Here is a 27,371-nt window from a genome sequence, read left to right on the forward strand (position 1 = left end):
AGGGCAGTGAGGACACTGAAACCTCTCCTTTGTGATAGGTGGAAGACTTTGTGATCTTTAGCCAGTGCTGTTCACAAGATCAGTTATGTGTAATTCTCTGGTTTCATGATTGTGTACAGTTCTTTCTCCAAACACACTGATTACAAACAAAAAACTTCTATGTAGCAGAGAAGATGAAGTTATGGAGTCCATGGAGGAGGAGGTGTTTCTTGGTACTTCCGTAGAGATTTGAGGATTTCCTTCTTATGCAGTTTTAAGGAAGGAGTGTTGGCAGCCATGCTTGCCCTCATGTGAACTTTTAAAACTTCATGCTCAGTATGCTCAGGCATGCCTCAAAGTGAAAATAAATGGTTGAGAGTTTTCCTTTTACTGGCTGCAGTAGATGTGAATACTCACTGCTAATGGAGAGGTATAAAAAGAGCAGTCATGCTGGGAAGTGCCCTCCTGTAGGCACAAATGGACATCAGCCCAAGTACCAGCTTCTGCACCTATTTCAGGATTTCTTGTACAAGAAAATCTGACCTGAGACCTAGATGAGGCTGTTTTCCCTTATTACATGCAAATGGGCTCTTCTAAAATTACTGTGTCCTTAAAGAAGTGTTTAATATTCTTTTGTGTTTGATCATTGATGTCTTCTGTGTCATGACAGTAAATGGTGTTTGCTGGGGATTTTTACTAAAGGCCTTTGGTGCTAAAGCAGAGTGAGAGCTGTTTAATGAAAGCTGTCTCATCCCAAGTGTCATGTGAGCCCTGCCAGCACTGCTCTGTGACTCTCAGATAAACAAAAAGGCAAGTGGAAATTTTTAAGTACATTAAAAGAAACCCCCTGATTTTTGAATCCACTGTATCTTTTTCTGTACCTGACCATCATTGTTTTCAACATCTGGAGTTAAAACATTATGGAATGAACAAAGTAGTAGAGTAGTAATTTTAGAAACACTTTTATTTGTGTACTGCAGAGATGTGAGGAAAAATGCTAGTCTAGACAGAGCTGCTGAGGGAGAGAGGAGGGGGCGGGAGAGTGGTGCTGTTGTGTAGGTGTGAAAAGACTGAGGACAGCAGTCAGCAGAGGCTAAAACGAGGAGTGAAGGTGGAATGTTGGGTGGTGGGAGTCAAGAAAGCAAACTAGCTGAGTTGGGAGGCAGCTGGTGAATGGCGAAGGAAGAAAGTTGGAAGGAAGAAGGGGAAGAAATGAGTCAAAGTACCTGAGGGATTAGGTCATTGTTACGAATGGGAAGGGTACTCAGAGCCTTTCTGTTCCCTTCTCTTGTCAGCCTGTGCTTCAGGGCAGCTTTCTCAAAAGAGGTAGCTGGCAATGGAGGGAGGCGGGTGTCCCAGCTTTCCGTGGCAAACGCCTGATGTCTGGAGTGGCAGGTAGCCACTATGACAAACGGTAATTTAGTACCTGTACCGTCAGTTCTCCCGGGAGAGGCAGAAGCCCCGGCCGGGACACACGTACACTCTACACTGTGCACTCCACCGACGGTCACTGGTCCTTAACTTACAGTTCCCAGCCCGTCCGAGCGCAGCCGGCGGACGGCTGCGACCCGCGGGGGGCTCTGTGGGGGTCGGGCGGGGGCTGTGCTGTGCCGAGCCGAGCCGGGCCGGCCCGCGGGGCACGGGCGGGGGGCTCTGACCCGCGGTGGGCGGGCGGAGCGGCGCGGCCTCTGCGCGGCCGCCAATGGCCGGGGCGGGGCGGCACCCGCTGAGCAGCCGCACGGAAAAGTTTCTGTCGCTTCGGGTTGCTGCTATCTCTGCTCTCCTTCCGCCCCCTCGGAGGCTGGCTGCCGTCTCGCTCTCTTTCCCAGGGCTGCTGTCCCTTCCTCCTCTTCCTCGTCGTACTATGGCACTGAGTTATTAAGCTTTCGAAAGAAGAGAAATGGATATGTCGGATCCCAGTTTTTGGACGCTGGTTTCCAACTTCACGCTGCCCCACCTGCGGCGAGGCAGCCGGCTCCGCCGGACTCAGAGGTGAGGCAGGCCGCTCCAGGTGCGCGGAGCGGGCGCTGGGTTTCCTGCTCGCCGGCAGGAGGGCCCCGGGAAGGCGCCGGGACCCGCGGCCTCCTGGCTTCTGCTGGTCTGGGGCTGTGAGAGCCGAGAGCCTCTCCTTGCGAGGCCCTTGGTGGTGGTTTTTCTGACCAGACGCTGCATAGTACTCTGCCTCCATTTATAAGATCTTTTGTTTTGTCCAGCCCTTCTACCCTCCTCTTTTCCCCCCCCTTAAAGACATTTCCAGCTTGCTCTCAAGTATTCGAACTTTTATTGGAAACAGATATTCTTAATATGGGCAACTCAAGATAACCTGTTTTGTTCGGTGTTCTTAAAGGGACAGGTTTGCTTAAGTACCTTTTTTAAAACAGCCTAGCTTAACATTTGTTAGTGCAGGAATGGTCTTTTTTGGTATTGTAGCGTTTGCATTATTGTCATGAGTGGGGGGGGAAAAGGCTTGGAAATAGTAAAGGCTGAGTAAAAGTTAAAGGGTGGTGCTGTCAGTGGGCAAAAGACTGGCAGGCGGTCATATGGTCATTTTTTGTGCCATGATGGCCCTTTCAGTTAAATATATATCCCTATATAACACAGGTGTGGTGTTAAATCATGACAAGCTTCTGACTGTGAAACTACCTTGAGTATTGGCTTATGTATTATTTTTGGAGAACATGTGTAAAACGTTTCGTCTGCTGCCTAAAAAGGTGGCACAAAGCATGCAGGCTTAGCAAAGTTGGCTTTTACTAAGCTTTCAGTACTTACATTCTGATTTTTTCTTCAAAATAAAGAAAACTACCATCTGTTTAATGGCAGAAAGTTTAAAACAGGAAAAACAAGTGGCCTGTTTGACATCAATGAAAAAACTATTCCAGCAGTAAATATCTATTCTTTGTGTCTCCTGCTTGGGGTAGCTGAAAATACTGAGTTATTTTATCATTATTATCCTTCTCTTGTAAATAATTTTCGCTCTTACACAGCATTAACTGAGAACTGAAGTAGACCTTATAGATTTTTCTGCTGAGACATGTTGAGGTTTTTTTATTCTAATTGTCTTCACTGTTTTTATTCAAATTGGATTTGTAACTGTGTGAAGACCTACAAATATCTTTTATAAATGTGTGGCTCTCTGGCAGGTTGAGGAGGAGAGAAACTTCCTAGTTCTCACAAGAAGCATGAAATAAATATGTACCATTGGTTTGTTTGTTTTATGTATTTGGATACCTTCCTGCTTTTCAGACATATTCAGTGTGTATGGGTTTGTTGAAATACTTGAAAGACTTTTTAAAGTGGCACTGAATATTGTCTCAGCACATCACATATATGGTATGTCAGTGAGTAGTACATGCCATATATGCAGTTACATTTCAGTGTTATAGAGATATTAAACACTTCATGCCCTCTCTGTAGCCAAATCATTGTGTCACAGCACTGTGAAGTTAAAAAGCAGTAGAATTTCAAGGCTGCTTACTCTTAATGGGCCCAGATATCCCACATTTGTCAGGTTGGTTCTGTCTTCTGAGTGGTGGGAAGTCACAGTCTGCTCTGTTAGTGTCTCCTGGGGAAGGCTGTTCACATACTTCTTCAGCTCTCTTCTTAAAGGTGGACCTGCCCTCTGCTCCCCTATTCTCATAATTATGTAAGATATAAAACTTAAGGAGCAATAGAACTGTCAGAAGCATAAAACCCAGCATGGGCAGCACAGATTCTCCTAACTCGGCTGTAGAAATGGGTTTGGATTAATTAAGGTACAAGCCAGGTTTATGTGTTCTGTGCTGTGTCTCACCTGCATTATCTTAACAGGCTCAGTCAGCCATAGCTGCAGCTGCATGTAAAAACTGGACAGATAGCTGCTTGCTTAGCTTAATTTGCCACGGGATGCCTTCCCTCTCTTTCCAAGAGAGCTACAGGTAACCACTCCTGTGTTGTAGTTTCCCAGGTATTTCAGACGCCTGAAGAGTTGGTTAAGGAGTAAGATTTGAAGGGAGTTTAGTTCCTGTCGTCTGAATCTCCTGCTGGGCGTAAGTGAAAGTTTTGGGTCCACTGATTCAAGAGAGGTTTTTTCTTAAGTTACACTGTCTATGAAACTTGTCTAGCCTGGTGCATGCCTAGGTGCTTCAAGAAAACTTCTGAAGAAGTGTTTCTTTCTGGTTGTATCTGCAGTTGTCTTTGGGACTCCTTGCCAATTTAAGAGCAAAAATTTTATTGTTCAGTTGGGCATTTTTGCCTCTCAGTTATGTTCCTTTTGCCTCTTCAATTATTCTTACCTCTGCTACCAGATTTTTGTGGCCTGCTAGAACCTATTGTTTCTGTGAGCACTCCCCTACTTTCTTAACATATGGGATAATGAGAATTGTGTGCTAGTACTATGAATTTTGTCTTTGTACAGGTTTACTTCATGTAATTATATATCTCTCAGAGGTTCTAAGGAGTAAAGAATGAAGAGATAGCCTCCTTCAGGAGTTTTCCAACAATTGACTTAGGTGAATTTCAGTTGCAGCAGCTCTTTGGGAAATGATACCTGAATAAGGAGTATCACAGCCTGACTTTCAAGAGGACTGGTGGGTAGAAAAATTACTTTCAATTATAAATTGGAGGCATATGTTATTCAAATCCCTGAGACTGTAAGTGCCATGGATTATACCATGTGCTTTTACAGTGAAGAAATATGTTCATCACCATATGGAGTACTAGAGAGAGGGTCTCTAAGTGTAGGCATCTACTTAAGGAAATTCTGTATAGGTTTACAGATGGATGAGTGTGTACAGATACACTTCTTTTCACTTCATTTTATGATACGTATTTGGTTCTCTCTGGTAGTTACACTCTTTGTGTCTGTCTCCGTGTATCTTTCACAAAACCGACAAGCCAGTGATCCTTTTTGTGTGTGTCCTTTTCTCTTGTTTTTTTTTATGGTAGTTGCACTGGAACAATGTTAGTGCAATTGTTCTTCCTTTGAGTCAGAGTGGGGTTTTTTTTTCCCCAAAGGCATGAAATTCATGAATGCTTGCCCAGTTGCCTCTGAACCAAAGTAGACTCATAGATGATTTATGTTGAAACTTCATTTTATTTGTTTACAGTCACTGAAGTGGTAGTGAGTCTTTCATGACATGAGATTAAAATATTCATCAGTCATCAAATATGTGTTACGACAGTTCATAACCTTTCTGAAACCTTAAAAACAATGGAAAATTATAACTTTTATTGGAAGCAGAACTGAGTAATCAAACTTCATTGTGGTTCCGTTAGCTTTGGGACAGCATGCTGTCTGGAAAAGCAGGTGTTTTGAATGTCTCTTGCTTGATAGTTCAAATAGGCACAGTGATGTTAAAATTATGATGTAAACTCTTGCTGGTGGTTTTTATGTAGACCTTGTTTTTTAACTTTGTCAATGCAGTATACTAAAAGTATATTATAAACGGATTATTTTATTTAATAACAGGCGCTCAAGTGGTCCTGTTGATAATATAAGAAAACCAGTGTTTAATTATGTTGATGTCAGCTGAAACTGTGTTCTAGTGGAGTTATTTTACTTCTGCATAAGAGTAAACATCAGTTCAAATTTTGTTAAAAAAGTATTTCTCTTTGATGTATTGTTTTTAATGTATCTTTGGGGGTGTGATAATTTGAGGAGTTTCACGATTTCTTGACTTTCAACTCCCCTCATTGACCTTAGTTTCTACATGCAAGAGCAAGGAGCTATTATTCTAATAGATGTTAAGTAAGTTTAGAGAAGATTGTTATCCCATAACTGGGGGTATTAAGAAGTAGTACATATGTGCAGACTATATGTGCTTCCAAACACACTGTCATTGAATATGTTTTGTTAGAAGTTAATTCGGTGGACCAGTGATCACATTGTTTTCTCTACTACCTAGTGAAGTGTTAATGTATCTTGGTAATTGTATTTCCTTTCATTCACAGTAAAGACTGTCTGTTAGGGGGATCGTTTTACACTCTCACTGTCAAATTGAATGCATTGTTTTTATTTTGGTTGGTGTAATTGACCAATCTTTCTTCAGGCAATTAATGTATTTCAAGTTCTGCTTACACTCTGAATGAGCCAACGTTATTTCTCAGCTTCAGCCAGATGGTCATACTGCTATTTTTTGCTTCATTTTCACTCTGATAAAATGTTATTTTATTAGAATTATGTCAAGATCATTAAGAAGTGACTGATGGGTCTTTTTTAGAAAGCATGAAGAAAGTTGATACATGAACAAAATAAAAAAGAAGCTTAGGAAAATACTGGAATATGATAAAATAAGCTGTAGGATTTTTTTGGGTTTTTTTTCAATGTCATGGTTAATATCTGCTGTGACATGGTAGGAGACAGTCTTTGTTCCTCTTACTCTGAGAATTTAAAGAATAATAGTTCAGACATCCCTTCACGAGCTGTGGTTGTTTGGACATGCCACGTGGTCTAGGCACAGCACACAGAGATTCACTCTGTTGTATTTGGCTTACATCTGCTACTGATGTTCTGCAGTCATTACAGTTCTTGCTGTATTAGACTTCAGCTCATCCTTCTCAAATGTTTTTTTAAGCACAGAGGAGCTCACCCATGCAGTTGTTAATAGTTGCCTCTTCTGCTGTGCCTCTTGTCAGAGTGCTTCAGACTTTTGTTAGTGATAGGCTGAGTACCAACTTCTGCAGCTGCATCTAATGATTGGTGGGCTTGCTTCTAGTAGCTGGAAAGGGTAGTCTGAAAAGTGGATTTCAAGGGAAGTTTCTGATGTCTTTGGGCAAAGAAGAACCATCTGCAATTCAGCAAGGGCAAGTGCAGGGTCCTTCACTGGGGAGAAGCAGCCCCAGGCACCAGCACAGGCTGGGGCTGACCTGCTGGGGAGCAGCTCTGTGGAAAAGGACCTGGGAGTCCTGGTGGACAACAAGCCAGCAGCGTGTCCTGGTGGCCAAGAATGCCAATGGTATCCTGGGGGCATTGGGAAGAGCAGTGCCAGCAGGTGGAGGGAGGTGATCCTGCCCCTCTACTCAGCCCTGGTGAGGCCTCACCTGGAGAGCTGTGTCCAGCTCTGGGCTCCTCAGGACAACAGAGACATGGAGCTCCTGGGGCGGGTCCAGTGGAGGCTACGAAGACAGTGAGGGATCTGGAGCATCTCTTCTGTGAGGAAAGGCAGAGGGAGCTGGGGCTGTTCAGCCTCAAGAAGAGACAACTGAGAGGAGATCTCATTAATATCTAAAGGATAGGTTTCAGGAGGATGGACCAGACTCTTCTCAGAGGTGCTGAGCAGTAGAACAAGAGGCAATGGGCAGATATTGATGCCCAGGAATTTCCACCTGAACATGAGGAAGAACTTCTTTACTGTGCAGGTGACCATGCTGTGGAACAGATTTCCCAGAGAGGTTGTGGAGTTTCTCCCCCTGGAGATACTCAAGAACTGCCTGGACACAATCCTGTGCCATGTGCAGACTACCCTGCTTGAGCAGGGATGCTGGACCACATGAGCCACTGTGTTCCTCAGGTTCCAATTTTCCTTTTTCTGTGATTCTGTGAATTTGTTACATGTCGCTGTGCAGGAATGATAATGATTTTCTTAGTTGGAGGTAGAGGTGGAATTACTCAGTATTTTGTGCCACTGTGTTTAGAATATGAAGATACTGATAACTGGTTTAGGTTGAACATCTTAAATGAGGTGTATTAAATGGATCACACTGAAAATCATGTAAAACTAATTGTTGTATGCAGTAGGTCTGTCTATATTGTCACATTATCTACAGGCTGTGATGTTACATTAGAAGAAGTTTAGTAGGAATTAGATTTGTTGCAGGAACACTGGGATGGTATGAGGAGAGATGCATATCTGAGGAGAATCAGAAGGTTCACATATCTTTGATTCAGCCTTATTCAACGGGTTGTGTTGCATTCAGTGATGGCTCCTGGATTTTCTCTTGAGGACCTTTCAGAGGATTTTTTTTCCTTTGAACCATTGCAAATTCACTAATTGTGGTCATTGTGAAATTTTAAAGCTTTTGATCGCTATCATTTGACTTCAACCTATGCTTAAAATAAAGTATCGAAGAAAAATTTATAAAAGGCTACCCACTGTGAATTTTGTTTTCCTCCCTCAAAAAAAAAAAGTTGAAAATTACGTCAAATGAGGCACTGCTTACTTTATGAGGCATTGCTAAGGAAATGGCTTTATATGTGTCTATAGATAGATATAATCAAAGAGTCTGTCTCTTCTAGCTAGGCTGGTGTAAAGCATCATTATTAACATTGAAGTAAATATGGAAAAATCAAAATCACATATAATCTATTTTATTAAATGTTGGGTAGACTAAGGTAGTCCTGTATAAAGTCAAGGGTGTTGACTGAAGGAATCCCATTCCTGTTGCTGCTTAATTTACTGAAACAAACAATTTGAAGTGTTAAGCACTGAAATAATTTAGTTGAATAAAAATGTATATGCCGTCAGTTCTCTTAATACTTGATTGTAGTATTCCAGAGTGTGTTCCAGAATTTAAAAAACCATGCCTCTCAAGGCAGTATGGTGGTGGGTTGTAGAACAAATACAGTTTATTTTTTTATCAGTAAGGAGCTAGATTAGTCAATGTTTTTTATGTATCTGACAAAATTGTTGTCTTTTGGTTTTGGCAGACATACATGAATGTAAACTTCACTGCTTCGAGGTTAGAGAGAAAATGTCAATATTTTTGTTTAATTTTGATCTTCATATGTATTAGTATATATGGTGTTCCTGCCCATAGCAGGGGGATTGGAACTAGAAAAAAATTTGAACTGGACTAATTCAAACTGGTGTAGTGTTTACGTTTTCAAATACCATATAATCTGAGTCTTTTTTTCCCTTAAGTAATAGAGGAGGGATTCACTTTTTTGAAGTAATTCTGTGGATATTGGTTTGGCCTGGAAGCTTACCTTGAGAGAGCTAATAAATTAGAAGTTACTTTGGTGAATGCTGGTGCTAACCACCTGTGGTTGTTTTAAGAGGCACTCAAGATAGCAAAACTGAAGTGGTAGTAGGTAGATTTCTTTATTTTTCCCTGGTTGCTTTCTTGCATTCATTTGGGAACAGTGCCTTGTCAGTCTTTCTTCTCTGGGCTGCTGGGCCCAATTCCTGTATGGCATTTGTACTAGGCTTATGAATGGAATCCCACTTCTCAAAGGGGAAAGGTTTGATATGTGAAACAACTTGCACTGCTTTTATTGTTGCGTTTGTTGGCATTTTCATGCATGCTTGGAAGAGAGGCGTTTGTGATAATTACGTGTTTTATTTAAGCTATTCATCAGATACAGATTTCTGTAGTAAATGTGTTTACTTTGTTTTTGAAATACACTTAAAAATGATGTTTTTAAGCATCAATTCTAAGTTCTAAAGTTATTCTAAGGAAGATGGGTATAGTAGTTTGAACTTCCTTTACTAAATGTGGGTATAATGAATTGGCTTCTAATCTAAATTCTTCCTACTCTTAAAATCCTTTTGCAGCTACTGTTATTATCACTTCTTGGATGAGATGCTAGAATGTTCTGGAAAGGTATTCCTACATAAAAGTGCACAGAAACTTCAACAGCAGAAAAAATAGTGTCCTGAGAATACTTTATTTTTTGTGTGCTTTAACCCTGAAACCTTCCCTCTTCAAACCCAAACTGAGCTCTAATGGACCATTATAACTTAACTGGTGAGCCTGATGGACACAGAGAGGTTTGTGTAACTGGAGGCCAGGACCTTCTTCCTGCCAAGTTGTGGCATTCTGCCTAGAAGTGCCATCAGTGCCTCCCAGAGATGGCTTATCAGTGGCTCCATGAAATGTCCCTTGCACTACGGATAGCTAAACAACAGTGAGGGAAGCTGGCCCCAAAGGGAGTTTGGAGAGCAAATGGAGCGTGAGAGATGAAAATTTCACAGAAACTTGTAGAAGATGTAGTGTTGTGATCAACCAGAGGACATGGATCCATATAATGTGTAGGTTCCCTGGTTATTCTCTAGACAGAATTATTTGTAACAGGTACATGTCATGTAATTAAACAGTGTACTGGTTAATATCAGTGAGCCTAGTCATCCAGAGTGAAGCTCCACGGAAGTTCTGAAATGGGCTGTTTCCAGTTGATTACAGTCTGTGCTGACTGAGAAAAAGCAAAAGTCTTTATTAGAATTTCCAATTGGTAAATATATCTTTACAGATTCTGCGTAGTTCAAAGATAAACATAACAATCCAGTCCTTGATGAAACAGAAGTTAATTACTGATGATAAGAATAAATCAGACATGTTTCTTTCAACAGCTGTCTTGATGTTTACCAGAATTTGTCTTCAGCATGGTTTTCATAATGTAAATTAATACATGGCTTCTTAAAATTCCCTTTTTGGAAATCTGGAAGGAGAATGCTTGATTAGTATCTCCTTCATCAGACAGTGCTGTTCAGTGAGAAGTGGTAATTAACAAATATCCTTTGTATTAATACTGATAACCCTCTTGGAGTTACAAAAAGTAGATTGTATATGTTTGTTTTACCAATGTGCTTTTTCAGTGACTCTAGGCCTGTCTAGCTTGTTTTTATGCGTGGGTATGTCAAGGGAATTTCCATAAGTGCTGTAACAGTAGAAGCAAAAGCAGTCAGACAAGTGCAGTATGCTCTATTCATCTTGTCTAGAAAAACGCCAAGCAAAAGGATGATTATGTCAGTTCACTGCACCGTCAGGTCTTACCAGAGCATCTTGCATTACCTGCATAATGAACCCAGAAAACATGTAACACTTTGTTAAAGTAAGCTTGCATGATGTATTTTTTTCCTTATATGAGGCTTGGTGATTTGGCTTCATCCCTGGCCTTTCTTCCATGTTTTGAAGATTGAACTGTTGCATTTGGAGGCATTTCCTCCCCATCTCTGACCTCTGAGTAACTGGAGAACAGTTCTTTTGGGAAATACACTTTGGTCTTTGTTGCTCACTTGTGTCTTAGATGTGTTATTCTGTCTTGTCAAATGTCAAAATACTATAATCTTCTGCAAGGCTTTGATTTCTGTCTGTGGGAAAAATTTCAAAACAGATAAATGAAACTTCTTCCTGTGTGGTTGTTTTTGTTTTGTTTTTTTTTCTTAAGTTTGAAAATTATATCTTCACATTATTTCTTCTGTGTCTTCTTCAAATCTTTGAAGAGCAAGATCCTTTTTTCTTTTTTTTTCTACTTTTTTGTAAAGGAAATACAAAACATACTAGTGTATATGAATATACTAGGTTACTTGTTAAAATATGCAAATTGTTTGTGTAGGTCAGACCTAAGCATTCAGCATTATCTACAAATTAATACCTTTTAGCAATCATGTGTTTCCTTCTTCTGATTCATAAATTATAAGGCAAGAAGAAACCAGTAGGATCACCTACTCTGTCAGTCTACAGGAAACAAGACAAAGAGTAATAGTGTTAGAGATTAGAGATTTGGTAATTTGGCTCTCCCAGATAAGGTAACCTGTTTGTTTAATCAGTGATGAGTTTAGCAAAATCTGAAAGATTTAACACTGCTCAGGACAACTGTCTTCTATTTCTTGTTCCTTAAGTGAGCTGTCTTTTACCACTACTAATTTATTGCTGATGCTATTGTCTTTCACACTAACTTTAGTAATAACCTCAGAGATATTTGGCCAGTCTCTTAATAAATGCTGGAAATGTTCAGTACGTTCTTTGTGACTGTGGCTGCCTGAATCTAGGGCAAGGGTCACCAGATGGATATTAATAGAAGGAAACAATCTAAAGAGAGGTCCAAAGGACTGTTGGCATTTTCTTCTTCAGTTGGTATGGAAAAATGAATTTTCCCTTCAAGTCATACTGAGGGAACAATAGCATTGTGTTTTCTAAAAGACACCTGCCCCAGGAAGCTGGCTTGAGGAGCTGACAGCGAGGTCTGGCCTCTTAGTGTGGTGGGACTGCCTAGCCCAGGCCCCTGGGGGAGTGCAGGATGTGTATAAGGACTTGGACGGGGAAGTTGTGTGCTGCTTTTCTCTCTTAGGTGTGACAGGCTATCTGAAAAGATTGGGAGGGTGTGGGAGTTGTATGGAGGAATGTGTCCTGCTGAGGTGTTTTTGGAAGACAGTAGTGCAGCAGGAGACAAAAGTGTCCCATTGGTCTTGTTAATGGATACTCCTAAGTTATTTAGAGCTGCTCCCAGGTTTATCTTGTAGGTAAATCAGCTAGATCATTGCAAAAAAAAAAAAAGATGTAGGAATGAAGTAAAGCATATGCAGTATGAACAGGAACATGTGGCAGGAACACCCAGGGCATATTAGAAATCCAGCACCCTAATACAATGACTTGTTGCTGAACATTGTTTTGGTATAGGGGTAGCATATGCCTGTAGAATAAGAGTATCTGTCAAGTTTCAGATTATTGGAAGCTACAAATTAAGCCTTTTGTTTTGGTTTTAAATTTACACAAAGGTGTTGCCATTCTTATATAAATAGGCATATTAAACATGCATGTAACAGAAGGTAAAGAATCATGAAAATGCTTTGCCCAACATATATAGAAAAAACCATCATTTTTTAGTTACAGACATTTTTAATATTAGAGGAAGGATTAGAGTTTGAGAACTGGTTTGTTGTTCTGCATTATATAGTGACCTCTTTGAAGTCACAGCAGGAAGGCACATAATGCTGCACAACCAAAACCAAGTATAGAGACGTAGTTGTCATTCTAGTTTTCATACATTTATAGGTATTTCACCTGAGCAGTATGTGCTGTAGGGTATTTTCCTACAAAATTTGTATTATTTCATAAAACCACTTTTGTAATAGATACCAAGATTCTGTAAATATGAAACTCATAAACCACGAGTTGGTGATTTCCCTTTACATTAACCATCCTTAGGGCAAAGGCAGCAAATATTATCAATACCCCTACTCAAGGTAAGTGAAGACAAGTGGGAATAGGACTTGAAGTCCAAGTAGTTAAAAGGCAATTCATTGCAATATGATTTGGAAGGAATGGCGTGCTTCGTATTATTTGGATAAGATATATGCAGTATCAGAGTTTTTGCTTTTAAGGCATTTGCTTTTTAATTGTCTTTTTTTAATGATAACTCTTACTAATTTACTAGCTTCTGCCTTTATTAGGCAATGTATTCTCCTGTCAAAAGTAAGAGCTCCTGTTGCCTCATAAAAAACTTAGAGAGCAAAGGAAACTCATGTAGAAGGTGAATTTATTCCTGTCTTTGTGACTTGACTGTGACTATGAGATACTGAAGTAGTTTTTTGACCAGTGTCACATTTTTTCCTTTTTCTTTAACCCTCTGTGGTATTCATAAGATTGGAGATGTTTTCCTAACAAAAACAAAGTCTGCAGAAATGGTGGTCTATGCTTTATGGATATTTCTTCTTAAGGCATCCTTCTGCTGTGATGCAAATAGAAGCCTTAAATTAGCTAATGCGCTAATGGGCTGGATGAGTAGTGAGGTGATTACTCTTCCTGATGGCCAAAAATTGTAGCACGCCCTTTTCTGTCACCTTACCTCATCCACACCCTATTCTAACCTGTTGGAGATGTTTGTCTTGTCTGTGTGTTGAGCCCAGGTTTTTGGGCTTGTGTAAGCTCTTTGGAGTGGAGGCTGTCCTTTGTTGTGTTCCTGTGATGTGGAGAACAATGGAGACTCACAGTACGGCTGCATATATAAGAAATAATAATGCTTCTGCATATATAAGAAATAATAATGTTTCTCTTTCCTGGGCTCTGTTGCTTGAGGGACCCAGATGGCTTTGTCTTTGAAAGTAGAAAATGTGGGAAATTACAGATCTCTCAAGATACTTTTCTTTTAGAAGTCTTGGGACAAAGATGGCTGTTTTTTCAGAGTTTCTTCAAATGCACTCCATTGCAGCCTAAAGAAGGAAGGCTTCTGGAAATGATCCAGTCATTATTTTTAGATAAAATCTTGAGTAAAAATATTTGCAACCTGTTATCATTTATTCTAAAGACTTTTCCAACCAAAAAGCACCATTATTTCTACCTGTACCAGCATAGTTGGGATTTTTTTGGCTGTGAGTAATAATTGCGTGGCTGTAGGGTCATGCACAGGAGCACCTACAGTTTTCTGGTTTCATATGTCCTTGTAGAAGATAAGATGTGTAGAAAACAAAACTGCAGATTAGTTTTTCACTCATTTTCTTCATGTTAACTCTGGAAGAGAAAATGTGCAATAGTGTTAATGTACTTGGTGAATTTAGTGGTTGCCAAGGTTTTCAAGCTTAATGTATGATTAATTTATATTGATTTTGTGTTTGAACTTAGCTGGAACATGCCTCCTGTTACACTGTAAGGCAGTAGTCTCTATGCTTAAGGCTCATTTTTGTTTTCCTTCCCTTCTGCTAGAACATGGAATTTATAAAATGACCATATTGAACTAGACTGAGTACTTTTTAAAAACAACATTCATATGTATCATTAGGGTATGATTTAGTTGCTTGTATATGAAAAATTGACTTCTGATCTTTAATGTGGCCACAAACCACTTGATCACCTTAACAGATAGAGTGAGCTGCCATGCTTCGCTTCACATCCTCAGTGTGGATAACCTTTTAAGAAGATTATCAATATAATTTGCCTACTTTTTTATACTTGGCCTGTGATTTGATAGCTATGTAATGCTAAATTTAATTGGAAACCATACTCATAATTTTTTGTCAGAGATGCTAATTTCTCTTGGTTGATGAATTGTATATACCTAGTGTGTGTGTACAGACTTATTTTTATTTGGGAAGGTGTTTTGGTGGTTTTGTTTTGTTTTGTATTGGGTTTTTGTTGTTTTATTTTTTTGTGTTCTTTTTTTTTGTTGTTTTTTGTTTTGTTGGGGGTTTTTGGTGGGGGCTGTTTTTAGGGTTTTTTTTGGTTTGGTTTGGGTTTGGTTTTTGTTGTTTTTTTCCTGTCAAAAGACATTGGTTTTAAATCAAGCACTGGCAGACGTTTAAGGTAATCAGGGGGTTGCTTAAAACGAATATACTGTCCAAATAGTTGGGCTTTTTCTTTAATTAGCTTGTTGAGGTCTTGAGGAGCAGCCCAGGACTTCTGGACTGAGGAAAACACTTTCAGTTGATTTGGTTTCAGAATGTTCAGTAAGTTTCTTCACAAGTGTGTGTGCTTCATTGCATTTACGTTTCCTCAAAGCAATGATCTCTAATGATCTAATGTGCTTGGCAGCCCAGATTCATCTGCAAAACAGCACTGTACCCTGCAGCACCATGCTGGGGTGTGTGCCTAGCTCTGACTCGGAGGTGATCATCATTTCCTGCAGCAGCTAGTTAGCCCAGTGCTGCATAGCCCAAGACGTGAAAAAATAGAAGCGCAAGGCAGTGTGGCTGCAGGCATTTGGACTATTAAAGCTAGACTTGTAAAGAATGTGACGTGTGGCTTTGTATCACACTGCAGCATGATTCCTGTCTCCAGCATTGGTGACTGACATGTTTCTACTCTTCTCCTTGTGGTAAAGTGTGCTGGGAGATGTTTGTGAATAGGAAGATGAGAATTTGCCCTTTGGAGAGAGTGACTACATTATCTGTTTCAAAAATATGGCTGGTATAACATACTGAGTAGTCAGAACTTAAAAACAGAATATTATGTTTTGGTATCATTATTACTATACCTTCTTTTTAGAGCTCTGAATGGGAAATGCTTCAGTGGCTAAAATATAATACCAAATACAGAACTATCAGTAATGTTAGTCCAGCTTCTGTCTTGCAGAAACTTTTGGGAGTTTAGCAGATTTTTGCAGAATTATACTGCCCCTGTCCTATATTAAATAGATGTGAAGCTATTATTCTAGTGTTTGGGTTTATTTTCTGGAAAAAAAAATAAAGAAAAATTAGGTGTGCAAGATACTATATTTCTCTGTAAAATATGAAGAAAAAAAGAATCCGCATAACTCAATAAATACTCTCTGCGGTTGTTTGGAACCTAATGAAGCACTTTGGATGAAGGAGATGATGAGATTACATTTGTTTTTCACCAAATTGTTGTACGCCATTTTGCCAGTTATAGGCTTCGGTTTATTTTTTTTATTGGTCATTTTTTAGTATTTCATTGTCACTGTTTTCCTGTATCAGCTAAATTTATGCTGGTCACAGTGAGGCAAAAGATTATATATCCCCGTAAAAACAAGTCAGAACTCTATAAGCAAGGTTGATAAAACTATCAGTCACTTTTTAATTGGTTACACACTCATATGTGCATCCAGCTAGTTGTCCAGCTCTCCTGAACATGTATGGCACCATTATCTACCTGCACAGACTTTCTCGAGGTTTTTGAAGGATTGAAAAATCATTTTGATTTGATGTTTAGTTATCGATTTATGGAAAGGAGATGATTAAGAAGCATATAATTATGTTAAAATTGACTTGTTTATGCTTATTGTTAAATTTATATCTTCATGGTGGTAATTTTTGTGGTTATGATTTGAAGAAAGGATAAGACCAACAAATGTCTCAATTCTTTTATACTGAAGACATTTAAGAAAATAGCTTTTGCTGATATTAATTTGTCTCTCAGAGGTATGCCTGCATTTGGTTTTCAGGCTGAATGTAGTCTGAGGTCATCTGCAATGATTATTTGAAAAGCTGAGCTAGAGTTTATGCTAATTGAAAATCTAATGTTTGATTAAACCACTGAACCAAATTAGAGGTTTGGGGCTTTTATTTTACAAAAAACAGGAAATGAAGAATTAGTGTTCAAACTCTCAGCGCATTCTTTCTCACTACTGAGAGGGTTAGGAGATCACAGAATGTCAGGTGTTGTAGTTCTGCTTGAACCCATCTACATTATGTCAAACTGTGTGTGGAAATTATTTTCAGTGGTACAGGGTATTCCTCTATTAAAACCAGTGAATTTATCTTAAACTGTAGGTTCACCTTTCTTTTCTCTTCAGCCATGCTGCTTAAGATGACAGGTAATCTTCAAGACAGCTTTCTGTGGTGGAATCATGGATGTGAATCTCAGAATAGTAATGATGACACTAACCTTATGGCAGTACAGGATGTGTGTCTTGATTTTAGCTTGTCCATGTAAGAATTACTTGTTAGCATAGTAATGTGTCTTTGAGAATTTGTGAAGTGTGACGTGATCTAGTGGTACTTCAAGTTACAGTTGAGGAAAGGGGGAAATTTGCTCATTATGGATCCCATTTTTACTTTTTTCATGTACCCATTGAAGCATATGTGATTTTTTTTCCAAGTTTTTCATCTAAGTTTCATGGTTCTTGTTCAAGTTAACAGCTTTCACGTAATGAACTGCTTATGTACAGCAAGACTTAATGTAAAATTGCCTTTTGTAGGAGGATTTCAGCTCTCCTCTGAGAGTGGAGAGAATTGACAACTTTGAGACAAATTCCCTTTCCAATTTGCTGTTTCTGCTGTCAAGTTTCTGCTGCCCCAGACATTGCTGTGTCAATGTGGAATTTTAGTAGAAGTTTAAAAGCCTGTACAGATTTGTTCTTGCAGGATTATGAAATCTTGAGATATTTTTAACTATGTGATAAAATTTCCAAAATTCTTGAAAAGATTGATGTGTAAAGAAGAACGATTGTACGCTGGATTGCACTGTTCAACTTCATATGCATCCAATCCAGTGTTCCTTTTTATTTGGAATTCATTACTGCTGTGTAGAGTTCAGCAGAAGTTAATTTTGTCTGTTTTTAGATACTTACCATTCATCTTGCATATTTCCATTGCCAAAATACAGCTTGAAACATGAACTTCCAAGAAAAACTGTCAAACCACAAAGCAAAAAACCAAACCCAACAGTAATAAACCCCTACCTTCACACACTGAACACTTGGACAGTTTGAGTCACTGTATGAATCCAGAAGATGTAACTTGAAGACTGCACACACTCCATTATGTAATTTAAGACTTGGCAGTGATGCAGTCACTTTGGTTTCCTCTCCTTTGCCAGCAATTCTGCTTGTATTAGAGCAGATATTGTTTCATCAGTTAAGTTTAAAAGCAGATGTTAACTGTCTTGCGTTGCATGGCTCGACAGGCAGTATTTCCTGCAGCAGGATCTCAGGTGGCTCTCGTTAGTGCCAGCAGCACTGCGAGATGTGGCACGGAGCTGCTGCAGCAGTTGCGTCACATGGGCTGTTGTGGCTGCGGACAGTAAGCTAACTGGTGTGTTCAAAATTAGAATGTTTACTATAATTATCACTACTTGCTTTTTTTGTCTGGATGGGACTAGCTTTTCTAGTCATTTTATGTGATGCTTCATTCTTGACACATCAGGGTGAATTAAACACATCTTCATTGTGAAATTATTGCTCTTCACACTATTAGCTCATACTTATTTACACACTATAAATCATATCCTTGCTTCATTTTCTTCCTTCTCTTCTTCCTTCTACACTGAGTCACTGGCATTTGCTTTCTTGAATCTTCTGTGACCTACTTCTATTTGTGAGCAATTAGTACATTGCTTTGGTGGTAAAATAGTCCTTTACTGGTATGGGTGTTTTTACAGGGCAAAATACATGCAAAAGTTGTTTTCATAGATGGCTTATGTACTCTGTAATGTGTTTAAGATGGTCTTAGCCTTTCCCCTGTATTCTTATACCCATGTGTAGATTTAAGTCTAGTATAGAAAGTAATATACAAGTAATTCTAATTTTTTTTTGGTTTTGTTGTGTTTCTGTGTTCTTGGATTTTCATGAGAGAATAAGGTGTTACTGACCATTGAAGTGATCAGGACAGATGTAAATGAGACATCAAACTTACTTGATTCTGGAAATTCAGTTTTTTTCTGTAAAACTTCACTCACAGTAAGAAATCTTGTTTAAGACATTCTAGAAGTGGGTTTTGTGGGCCAGATTCCTTCATGTTGATATGCTTCACACTGCTTGGAGACTTCTAGTGTTGAATATATACTGGGGTTTTTTGCTAGAATGATGCTACTAATTTTCCAGTTTCACTTACCAGATTTTCACTTGGCATAACTGGGTGGATAAACTTGAAGTCGTATTGTGTTCTAGTTGTGCTGGGACACCAGCTGTGGGAGGGAGCTTGAAGTATATCATTGCAGAGGAGGATTTCTCTTGCGTCCTGGGTAATGCATCATTTTTTCTCAGAGCCTGTATGAGAGGTCACAACCCAGCACTATGGTGTTTTGATCTGCAGAAAACCTATTTTAGATACGCTAAAGGGATTCTAAAATTGAACAGTTGTTTGTGATTTAGAGACTTGGATTACTAAAGTGGCACAGCATGTCAGAAGGAAGGGATGTTTGATGACATAACATGAATGTTTTATCAGTACTTTATTTGCAGTGGCCTAGATAATTTGTTTCTGACCTCTCTGAGTAATCCAGTCACTTGAAACATGAAGCATACACTACTGAAACTTTTTTTCAATACCTTGCCACACTATTTTTAATACTATAAATGTGCATGTATATACTATATATGTGCAGGTCTGTGGCAGCACACTGAAACACATAAATCATCTGATCTTTCCTGGCTTCTGTGGTACTTGATGATTAAGCATTACTATTAAAAAAAAAAAAAGTGAGTGGATGTCAGAGGCTTTGTGTCACCCCCACTTGTGACTGTGCCTGGAGATGTTTAAATTGCTTCAGTAGAGATTACTCAGATGTTTCCAATTACCTCACTGTGACTAGGCAGTGTGATAATCTGCATGTGTAATAGGTTCCCTTCCTCAGTAGCTATATTACCATGTGGAGCTGAAGTTTGCTCCCAGACTTAGTCTGGGTGCTGGGTTTTATACAGGGATGATAATTTGAGCTGTAGCTCGTGTCAAGTTAATCTTGCTGACACAGCTTTCTTAGTACACAATTGTAGTTGAAAAAGGCAATTTGTATTCTCATGGTTAAAATAAACATTTTTCTTTTCTAAAGGGGAAATTGTGAACCAGTAAAAGACTTTTGTCTCTGGTGTAACTTTGTCTTTAGAAGGGAGATCGCTTATGTGACTATACCAGTTTAGATACACAGCTAACATTTAAGTGTGGATACTGTATAATACAAATCGGTGGGGAGAAGAAATAATTTATTTTATGTTTGTAAATGGTGCCACTGTGTGCCAGCACATACTTAATTTTTTTTCTATTCAATTTCTCATGTGGCTTTGTTAAATGAAAAGTAATGATCAGTAGTTACGTCTGTTACATAAGCTCAGTTTTAATCTGGAAAAAAGCCAGATCAGACATACCCATTTTTTATAACAGTTATTGATTGTTCTGCTGCTAAAGGGATATCACTGTGTTTGGAAACTTCAACACAAACAGACTTTAATTTGTTACTGTTCCATAAGACTTTTGGGGAATGGCACCTTGTTGGCTGCAGATAAATATGTAGCAGTGTCTTAAGATCATGATTGTGGAGTGTTTGGTCACTTACCTTTTAGCATAACTTTGCAGATGTCTGATTCCTGCAGAACAAACACCCTCTTCATGGAAGCTGCCATAGCTGGCATTAATTGATGCCCTCTGCCACAGGCGCGACAGAGACCAGCAGCTGAATGGGCGCAGTGAATGGATTTTTATTTTTTTTTCACCTTCCCCTGGGAAAATGATGCTTCTAGATGCTTAATTATCATTTAATTAAAAAACTTTTGGTTAGCTGTCAGTGTGAGGGAAGGAGAATGTGGGTCTTACCAAAGAGAGGAGGGTCTTTTGTTTGCAAACTGAATTTCTGAGCTGCAGTCAATGTGTGCACGCTCAAATGTGGGACACTGATGGTGCTGCCAGAGGTCTTGTGGGAACAGACATAGTTTTGAGGTTGAATGCCTTCCACTTAATTGTTCATATTCAGTCTCCTAACCAATAAAGGGCATAGTTTTCAAACATATTTTGCCCTAAATAATGATTTTTGTTTTTTAAAAGTTTTTTTTTTCTTTTTTTTGTCCTTAAGTCCAGTGCATTAACTACTTAAACATTACTGACTACTTATGTCCAAACAAAAGGCAGGACAGAATATTAATTGCAAATGTTTATATTTCTTGCATAGAAAGTGTGACACTTCAGTTACATAATATTTGCTCTTGTGTTTTTAAAACCTGAGAAAACAGGAAAAGTGGTCCTATTCCTTTTCCTATTTGCATTGATTCCCTTAAAGAAAAGATGCAAATTTACATTGCGTTGTTGAAGATTAGGCATTCATTATGAATTTTTGGCAAGTCTCATATTTGGATGAAGAAAGAAGATAAACCACAGCAGTTAGTGTGACAGTGCTGCTGAAAGAATGAAGCTGATTTCCCTTACATGTCATATGCTCAGTAGGCAGCTGTGCTTCATCACTGTACTGCTTTCCAGTCTGTAGATTTGTATCCCCACTTCTGGTTCTCTAGAGGTTAAAAGGTAACTTTATGTTCTTAGTAGGAGCATGTGTGTCCTGGGGACTATCCTCTTTAAATGCTTTTCCCTCCTTTGTTTTTCTCCTTGCCCAACTGGGAAGCCTGCACAAGTAAGAATAAAAGAATTCTGACTCTTGTCCTGCTGGGTGTGATAATAGAAGAATTCAGACTCCTCTGCTACTGTGTTTGATCTGCTGTATAGTTTTCCTTCAGTCTGGTGCATTCCTCTGACATTGTCTTACCTGTTAATTTCTTAAGTCTTTGGTGGTATTGCTAAAGGTTTGAAGACAACAAATTTAATCCATTGTCTGCAGCCTCATAGTTTTGAGAGAATGGGAGCTACCAGATTTATTAAAGAAGGAAAGAAGCAGTCCTGTCCTGTCTGGACTTACTGCTCTTTTGAGTAAAAATGAATAGTTTCTAGTTAACTATAGGAGAAGGGAGTCAAGTTTAATTATAATTAGAGGTTAAACCAGAAGAGACCTACTGAATTAGATTGTAAAACCATGTAAAATCTGTCGCCTTCAAGCAGCTCCCAATCTCCTACCCTTGAATTTTAGGATGTGATTACTTTATTTCTACAACTTGAAGACTATTAGGAGAAAAAAAGTTGGAGCAGGGGTGTGGAAAACAAAGGGGGAAAATCATAAAACTATCTTTAAAATACTGTAAAATAATGTAGGGAAAAGTATTTCTAGTACTTTGTCTCTTTGTGTCTTTTCTCCTGGGCGAGTCTCTGGAGTACAGTGCAATGCAGACAGTGTTTCATACGATAAAGGGTGCTATGTAGACTTCTGTTTTAATAAGCTTCTGAGTCTTTTTATGTGAAAGTCACCTTGGCAACATAATTTTTTTAATGGGTACCAACAAATAGAGGAGGTTGAAAGGAAGATGAAGCACAACTTCCATAGCAAGAAACAGGGCAAATAAAATAGTTTCTTGTTTTCTTCCCCCAAGTGAAAATGGATTAGTTATTTTTGCAGTGTCTCTTCCTCTACTGAGGAAGTAGGCTTTTTTAGGCCGGCTGCATGTAACTACTTAATTTCAAAACATGATAGACTGTAACCCATTGGGATTTTTTGAGTTTTGATGCCATGCAGACATTTTGAGCCAAGAGAAGCACTCCTTAAAGTTTTCTCCATGCTATTTCAGGAGTGTGCTCACTGCTATGAAGAGCCTATATGGCTTATTATCCTCACCTGATACATGGTAAGTTAGGAACAGTGCTGTTCTGAGCAAGTAAGAAGGAAAGAAGCCCAAGAGGAGGTAGTTCTAAGGGGAAAACAGAATGAGAAAGCTGGAGAGAAGGTTAACAGGGTTTCACTGTGGTAGGGAACTGGACAAACAGGTCTTTGGTCTGTAATCTGGAGACACTCCCATGTTTTATGTAAATTCTGAACTCTGGTGGCCTCAGTTTCAACTGGAGTTACAAAAAACTCAGGATATGTGCTTGGCTCCCTGGCAGTACTGAAATGTCCTGGGGTGGCTGTGGTTAGTCCTTGAGTCTGGATGGATGTTGTTCAAAGGAAGTATGGCTGGAACAGGTCCTGTTTGTGTGTATTGCTTTTGTTTGGGGTTATTTTTTGAAGGGGGCTGGCTGGGTAAAAGTTGCCAGTATATTGACTGCTTTGTTCACTGTAAATGTGGAAAAGGCTACTGTCGCCCATTGGTGAAGGGTGAGGAGGTGGTCCCTCAACTGAGGGGTCCCTTGACTGAGTCTGACTGCTTGTGTTGTGAGCAGCAACTACAGGGCTGCAGCCTAGCTCCTGAACCACGGACAGAGCCAGTGGAAGCATCACCTGTGACAGGGTCTGTACCACAGCCTTGCAGACAGCACACCAGCCTGAGGTGAAGTATCAGCTATGGAGGAAATGGCATCCAAGATCCTGACTCACCTCCATCTGCTCCCCCAGTTTCTCCCAAGCTCTTAACAACCAGCAGTGGGTTGAGTGAGAAGCATCCTGCCCCCAGCCTGGCCTCTGCACCTTGGTAGGAAATGTCTGGCTGCATTCTCTCAGCACAGGAGATGCACCAGGAAATTGTAGTCGGAACATGGAGTGATAAGGATTAATGTAAACTGTAGGGGATGGCCTGAAAGCCAGGGAGGCCTCTTTTTTGGACCTTCTGTCTGCAGCCTAGATAGGCATGCCCTCTGGTAAATAGCTATTTCCTGTCACAGTTAATACAAACAGTTTCTGCATGATTATCTACTATGCAAGTCAAGGCACTACTTAATTTGGTTAAAGCCTCCAAACTAGTGATGCTGTGATATTAATAGGTAATGTATGACTTTTTAAGATGAGGCTTGTTATATATTATAAACCCCTTACAGTGGCTACTGATTCTGGCTTTTTTCAGTTAGTTACTTTGATTTGGGTGTTGTTTTGCTTTTGGTAGTTTTTTTTGTTTGTGGGGTTTTTTTACATGTTCTGCATTATGTAGCATGCAGATAAACACACTTAGCAGTAATTTAGGCCAGCCCTGCATGTTTTTCCTCTGCCTTTGGTGCTAGCTTCCTAATTACCTTTCTATTTTGAATGAATAACATTTTTGTATCAAGGAATGTAGTTAAATTTCTCAGTATGATAGGAGACACCTAGTAACTTGGTTTATTTTCCTTCTCAGAATACAAAATAAGCTATAAATTCAAGAAACAGTGGGATTTAAATGGTCCCATCCTCATGTTCTCAACGCATTATGTGACGTGAAGATGCAAAAACGTAATTTTAGGTATAATAAAGCAGAATTGCTCAGTGGCCCAGTGGTTTGTGATCCTGAGCATTCATTTTGTAGGCACTCCCCTGGATACTCATTTTGCTTGTAGTACAGACTTTGACATTGTGCAGCTATTTTATGAATATTGTACAACTGTGGAGTTAGTAGTTAGCTTAATACTCTTTTTGTTACTACAGAGGTGAATATTTAATGATGTGAGTTAAATGTGAATCAGTAGGTTTAGGAAGGTTCAGGACAGATAGAAGTATGCCATTTTAAATCTGTAGAAGAAATTCGGATTTCTGGTAACTGCTGATTATTCTCATGTACGAGAAGAAATAAAATTATGGATCAAAATTGGCTAGAGTAAAAGTGAGAGCAGTCAGTGAAGCTCAAGAGACTGAATACATCCAACTAGCAAGTTCAGTTGAGAAGGCATAATGACCTTTTTATTTGTATTGTAAGACTGTGGTTTGAAGGAGATTGAGAAGCCCTTCTCAGTGTAAGTAGTCTTGGTGTCAGTCTCCCTCAGGTCTGGTTATTAGAGATTTGGCAGGTACTTTTGCCAATTCTGTGATTTCTCCTGGTGTCTGTTTTTGCAGTGATGCTGTCTTGCATGCATTTGAATCCTTTAGGCGGTCTGTGGAAAGGGTGATCATACATCTAGTGGATTGCATTTTTTGGTTTATTTTTGCTGTAGATTTTTCCTTTTCAGAAATATGAAGAAAAATTCTTTTTTATGATTGGGGAAAGGTGAAGTTCTGATGGCATGGTGGCATGCTGGTAATCGGTATTAATGATAGGGAGAAGGGTGTTGCGTGCGTATTTTTCAGTATTTAGAGAGGACCTGTAGCTTACTGCTCATGTTTATCTGGCCAATAGCCGAAGCCAAAGCACTCACTGTAGTGTTGCAAAGGTTCAAGACTGACCACCAAACCAGGGCTGCAAGCAGCTGCATCTTGGTGTGTTGTTTTCATTATGTTTTGACAACACTCTCGTTTCTTCAGACTAAAGCTCACCTTACTTAAGTTGACTAAACCTCACATACAAAAGAGGAAAATCTGAATCCCTCCCTACATTATAACACTTAAAATTTAAATCCCAGTAGCTTATTTTTCACAGGGCATTGTAGACTGATGTAGAATAATTCCTCACAGAGAGAGTATATATAGCAAGTAGAATGTTTGACTGTATGTGCAGTGTTGTAAAGGCAGAATGTTAGAGATATAAATATATTTATCTAAGTATATGCATACATTTTATGCATATAAATATGAATGTGTGTCTGTTTATGCATATATACACATCTTTATATACATACCAAATTTGAAGAGTGTATATGCAGACATACAGTCTAGGTAAAATGTATCAGAAAATACTGCTAGGTAATAAATTGGTATGAATGTGAAATACTGGCAGCCTTTAAAACAATAAAATGAAATTTCTGTGTGTTACCGATGCTATATTTTACTTGCATTCAGATGGTTTGCACGCTTCTCTCAGTAATTGTATCACCTTGAAATTTTAAGTCAAAGAATAGGAAGTATCTCTCAGAAGTGGAGACCTTTGCTTCCTTACTCTTTAGTCTTTCCTAGCTGTAAGTTAGAGCAGGGTAGCAACAATTATCTCTGGATAGGGTCTGTGTAACTCTAATTCTGCGGTATTCAGTGAGGAACCGTTCTGGGCCAATTTGTTTCCTTGCATAAAGCAATCTAGGTGTGAACTGCGGTAAGTGTGGGCTGTGTGTTACTTTGACTTCCTAGGTCTGGAGATGCTTCATCAAATACAAGCTTCATGGCTACTTTCGACAAAGAAGCTGCTTGCAGTATCGGTGTGTGTCATCTCTTCAGGGCAGCTGGTTTTTGCATTTATTCCAGTTAATATCCCGCAGAACTTGTCTGGGTTCTGGAGAATGTGAAACTGCTTTTTAATGCAGAAGGCTTCTTCTTTAAAAACAGAGTAAACCAAACCTACCAGACAAAATAGCCAAGACAAACTAAACTGAATTCCTCGCTACAAATGTTTTGAGTTTTTTTTGAGTGCACTGTTCAACGACTCTTCAGTGTTGGTGTTGCTGAAGATAATAACTATGAAGTCATACCTTAGCTGCCTTCATAACAAGTTAAATATAACTGAAATAGAACTTAAATTTAACTTTTCTTGGATATCCAAAGTCACAACATCTCAAGTCTTGCTAGGGACAGCATGTTCCTGCTGGGGTAGTTTTTGACCATGCAATTTTAACACCAGAGAAATTATAACCACTTTTTCTATCCCTAGAACCTTTATAGGAAGGCTGGTCTTGCATTATTAGTGTCTCATGTGTACCTGTTTAGGCTTTGCATTCTGGGTATGGCAGTAACTTAATTTCTTTGTGCTTGTATTGGCAACTAAAACCATTTGTTTGCAGCCTCTTCTTAGAATGGGAGAAATCCCCTTCTAATTTTTGCCTCCAGCTAAACTGCTGTATATTACACTAATACCAGAATTAAGATGATGTGGAGCAGTGCTGTGCTCAGCATAGCCTGTGAGAGGTGATGAACTGTCAAAATAGCTTAGATTCCAAATACATCTTCATTATAAGTGTAAATATTAATAATTGAGGATGGTGAAATGAAGTAATTATAAATTATAAAGGCTGATGCCATATTTCCCATGAAAAAGCCTGGCAAGCCTGCTTTCCCTACTTATTTTGAATAAATAAAAGTGATTAACCTTCAGTGCTAGTAATTTGTTCATCTTTTAGCCCTCATTCAGAGGAAGAAATTTCCATTTCTGTGCATATCTTTCGCAACTATTGCCATTTCTTGATTACTGTACCAGGAAACCCGTGTTTCAGCTCTGGATGAAGTATTTTCTGTCCTAGAAGCACAGCATTTCTGCTTCAGCTTTTATTCTGTTTAATGTTTCCAGGAGATTGTGGAATGCAGCTCTCTTTTAACAACTATACTCTTACTCAAGTCTTGTGCTTTGCTGATTTCAGTCTAACTGTTCCACTCATTTCTACCCAAATAGCTTTTGCCTGATATGGGAAGAATTGTGGCTACTTAAGGAGCAAAGTAATCAAGCTTGATGCAACTGTATTGCATCTTTCAGCAGCTGCTGCTTACCCTGGGTTTGTTGCAATGGAAGTTCAGCAAAAGCACTTTCTACGTAGTGTCTTCTGTTTGTTTTATCCTATGTTTATTAAGTGCATCTCATCATTGTCTGTAGCAGCTGGAGAAGTGACTTGGAGTTAGTGCACTGGGAGTGATACTGGAGCTGAGGTGAAGGATTTCCCCCACAGTGAGACATGGTGAGAAGTCAGGATAGGGAGGAGAAGAGTGAGTGGGCAGGAGTGTCAGTGACAGAGAGCAGGAGGTAT

The 27,371-nt window shown here is 39.2% G+C and overlaps 1 protein-coding gene across 12 annotated transcripts in view; it reads left to right on the forward strand.

Annotated features, from left to right (window-relative positions):
- MAST4 (microtubule associated serine/threonine kinase family member 4) overlaps positions 1-27,371 on the forward strand; it is a 277,502-nt gene that overhangs the window by 172,683 nt on the left and 77,448 nt on the right. For 2 of the 12 annotated variants that reach the window (XM_064405483.1, XM_064405486.1), the window contains exon 1: positions 1,735-1,971. The exons of the other annotated variants lie outside the window; for them this stretch is intronic. In XM_064405483.1, coding sequence (XP_064261553.1) covers positions 1,880-1,971 — 92 coding nt within the window. In that variant the 5' untranslated portion in view covers positions 1,735-1,879. Of the gene's footprint in view, positions 1-1,734; positions 1,972-27,371 lie in introns of those variants that run through there. 12 annotated transcript variants of the gene reach the window in all.

This window comes from Passer domesticus, chromosome Z (assembly GCF_036417665.1).
Source record: "Passer domesticus isolate bPasDom1 chromosome Z, bPasDom1.hap1, whole genome shotgun sequence".
Lineage (NCBI taxonomy): Eukaryota > Metazoa > Chordata > Aves > Passeriformes > Passeridae > Passer > Passer domesticus.